Source organism: Conger conger, chromosome 1, assembly GCF_963514075.1.
Source record: "Conger conger chromosome 1, fConCon1.1, whole genome shotgun sequence".
Lineage (NCBI taxonomy): Eukaryota > Metazoa > Chordata > Actinopteri > Anguilliformes > Congridae > Conger > Conger conger.
In genome coordinates, this window is record NC_083760.1 from 68,681,224 (window position 1) to 68,684,530 (window position 3,307).

General features: G+C 35.4%; 1 protein-coding gene across 1 annotated transcript; it reads left to right on the forward strand.

Annotated features, from left to right (window-relative positions):
• Window positions 1-1,586, forward strand: LOC133140258 (twist-related protein 2-like). The gene is made up of 2 exons (XM_061260031.1): window positions 1-644; window positions 1,015-1,586. The coding sequence occupies exon 1, from the start codon at window positions 115-117 to the stop codon at window positions 616-618; it is 504 nt and encodes a 167-aa protein (XP_061116015.1). The 5' UTR covers window positions 1-114; the 3' UTR covers window positions 619-644; window positions 1,015-1,586.
• The last annotated feature ends 1,721 nt before the right edge of the window (window positions 1,587-3,307 follow it).

Genomic DNA, 3,307 nt, shown 5'->3' on the forward strand with positions numbered 1-3,307 from the left:
ATAGCGTGCGGAACTTTTTACGGATAATAGCTGCTATAAGGAAGGCGACTGGAATTATTTTTGTTTTAATTAAGTTCTTCATAAACCAATCTTGCGCGTTTTCTTCGGAAACTGATGTTTGACGGAATGATGCAAGACGAATCCAGCTCCCCAGTGTCTCCAGCGGACAGTCTTAGCAACAGTGAAGAAGAACTCGACAGGCAACAGAAAAGATGTGGGAGGAAAAGGAGAACGAGCAGGAAAAATGGGGAGGATTCAGATAGCCCGACCCCTGGGAAAAGAGGAAAAAAGTCCAGCAGCAGCAGTCCGCAGTCTTTCGAAGAACTTCAGACGCAGAGAGTCATGGCGAACGTGCGCGAGCGACAGAGGACGCAGTCCCTCAACGAAGCGTTCGCATCTTTGCGGAAAATTATTCCCACTCTGCCATCAGACAAACTGAGCAAAATACAGACTCTCAAACTTGCTGCCAGGTACATCGATTTCCTCTACCAAGTACTTCAGAGCGATGAACTGGATTCCAAAATGGCAAGTTGTAGTTATGTGGCTCATGAAAGACTAAGCTATGCCTTCTCTGTATGGAGGATGGAGGGCGCGTGGTCCATGTCAGCATCTCACTAGCGTCTGTGGAGCCATAGGGCAACATGGTATGCTATATTTTCAAACGTATTGTCTTAATTTGGTGTATTCATATATTTTATTGATTTTTTGCCAACTTTTAACATATAAAATCGCCTTTGTACATTTTGTATAACAACCGTCCGTATTTTCAGTCTTTATTTGAACTTACTTTTGTTTTTCTTATGAAATATTTTAAGCGTCTACAAGGCATATGTACAGTTAGGTCTACGAGTACTATTGTGCTTACTTAAATTGTGCATCGATATTTTCAACTGCGCTTCTGCTATTCATCGCTTTATTTGTGTCCTCGTTTGTTAATACCGATTTCTAAATTGTCAAACGAGATTAATAATCATTATGTATTAGAATAATGTCAATTAATCTTCTAATTCGCAGGTGACAACCGATTCCACTTACCTATCCCAAAGGGCAATTCTGGAGTCCCATGCTGGATTTGTACAAAGCTGCAGTATTTTGGGGGAAAATCAAACCAAAGATGACGAGGCGTGGGGAGCACTTACAGAGAAAAAGGCCGAGGACAACCAGCAGTCGAGTTTGACTACACAATCATTTGTTCGCTCTACATTCTGATATGCTTAAAACTTTTGTTTTTGATTGACGATGAATGTTGGAAACCCTAATCACTCTATGCATGCCTTTTGATGCAGTCGTGCCGTTGTTTTCTCGGAAGAGGGTCAAAATACATCGAAATGACCATCTCAGTTTCAGAATCAAGCTGCCGACGAGAAAGGACTGATATAGCCATGAAATGGTTTGAAATTTGGCTCGTACCTGTGCAAACCTTTTTTTAGGTTATTTGTCTCGGAAAATACATTTATTTATTTATTGATGACACTTGTTATAATGCATAATTAGATCCGGTGTCTAAATGCATTCCTATTTTTATGATTGTTTTGTAAATAACTGTATATTTTTCTGCAATAAAATAAATATGATTTTTAAACTAATTTTTTCCACAGAGTTTAATTTAGAATATATATTTTTTAACATGTAATGCGAGTTAGATAATCTATTATGGTTTAGTTTTGGAATTATTTTTGTTGGCACAGAAAATGCTGAGTTGTCGTTTCAATGGCGATAGTAAGTGGGAAGTTTCAAACCTGTTCTCATAGTCATTTATATATGTCAGTTTAGTAAAAAATATTCTGATGGCCATTTAATGATTATCAAAGGTGCGAATCTTGATATTTTGAAGGCCCTCTGCTATCAGTCCATGGTGAATATCTTACCTTGGCATTGTTTTATGATATCCACATACACAATTAAGATTGTTTTTTAGACTGCGTAAATCTAGCGTGCTAAGCTTACATAATGTAGCCTACATATTATACAGTGTTTTACCATTTCAGTGGAGTGCCTTTCTTCGGATTCATGCGGTGTCTGAAATGTCAAGTGTTGAATTCCCTTAGATATCTGTAATTCGACCTGCAGTATAGTTTGTTATGCGGTAAGAAGGGCAGTGTATATTGCATCACGTGGGGAGTACATTTAGAGGTTTCAATAGTGTATTTTAACAACATATCTGATTTGCAGTATCGCATATGATCAAAAGCCTGTTAGCTATGTGCGATATACTACTATTATGTATTACAACTTTCATGTGTAAATATCAAACACACTTTTTGTGTACATAAAATAGTTTTATGCCACATTCTTCTTCTTTTTCTCTTTCTTCTTGTTCTTGTTCTTCTTCCATTTCTTCTTATTTGTCTTATTTGATTTTTATTAGTATTATTATTCGCAGTAGTAGTAGTAGTATTAAGTAGATGCAGCAGTAATACCCACATTGGTTGCCTTTACTGTAAGCATATAGGAATATGAGATTCTGATGAAAAGAAAAATGCTATTTGTCTTGTAGTTTTGTTATTATTATTATTATTATGATGATTATTATTATTATTATTATTATTATTATTATTATTATTATTATTATGATTATTATTATTATTATTATTATTACTGTTGTCGTTGATGTTGTTGGTATTATGTGGTGTTGCTGTTCTTGTTGTTGTAGTGCTGGCGGTTGAAGCGAGTAATGGTCGTGGTGAAATATAGTTGCATTGTTGCTTTCCCAACATAGAGTAAGGTGCTGAACAGCTTAGCGCATCGAAGTTTAGCCTACTCCATATTATGTTAAAAGGAATAATATATTTTATAATTGTATTTTCACTGGGAGTTAACATGTAACAGTATATATTGCAATGTATCATGCAAAACTGATGAAAAAAAAATTGTCTGACGATTTTTTTATTTTATTTTATTATTTCATTATTAATGAGAATTTCTTAGTTAACCCTTTTTCCTAGTTAGCGTGATCACAAACAGGTAGCCTCCAGCTCCATACCGGTATGTCCGGTATCACATACATTAATATATTTATACATTTATTTAGTTATTTCGGCTATTGCGCTGCTTATAGTCAAGTATAATATATATTTTTAAATAAACAATGGATGTTGTCTAGAGATTGCAAACAAATCTATATGCTATTTTATCAGAGGATTTCGGTTGAATGCAGTTTGAAGTATGTGACACATGTCAGCCTGTGTTTGTTGGATGCATTTACACTGGTTTAAAATTAGGTCTGGAAAAGTGTTTTAGACAATCTTGCCCTCTTAAATCCATTTGAATCAAAGCACAAGCCCGTTTGAAGGAGGTGTGTAATTGG

Coding starts and splice junctions, on each gene's coding strand:
- LOC133140258 (XM_061260031.1), top strand. CDS start 115: ATGTTTGACGGAATGATGCAAGACGAATCCAGCTCCCCAGTGTCTCCA.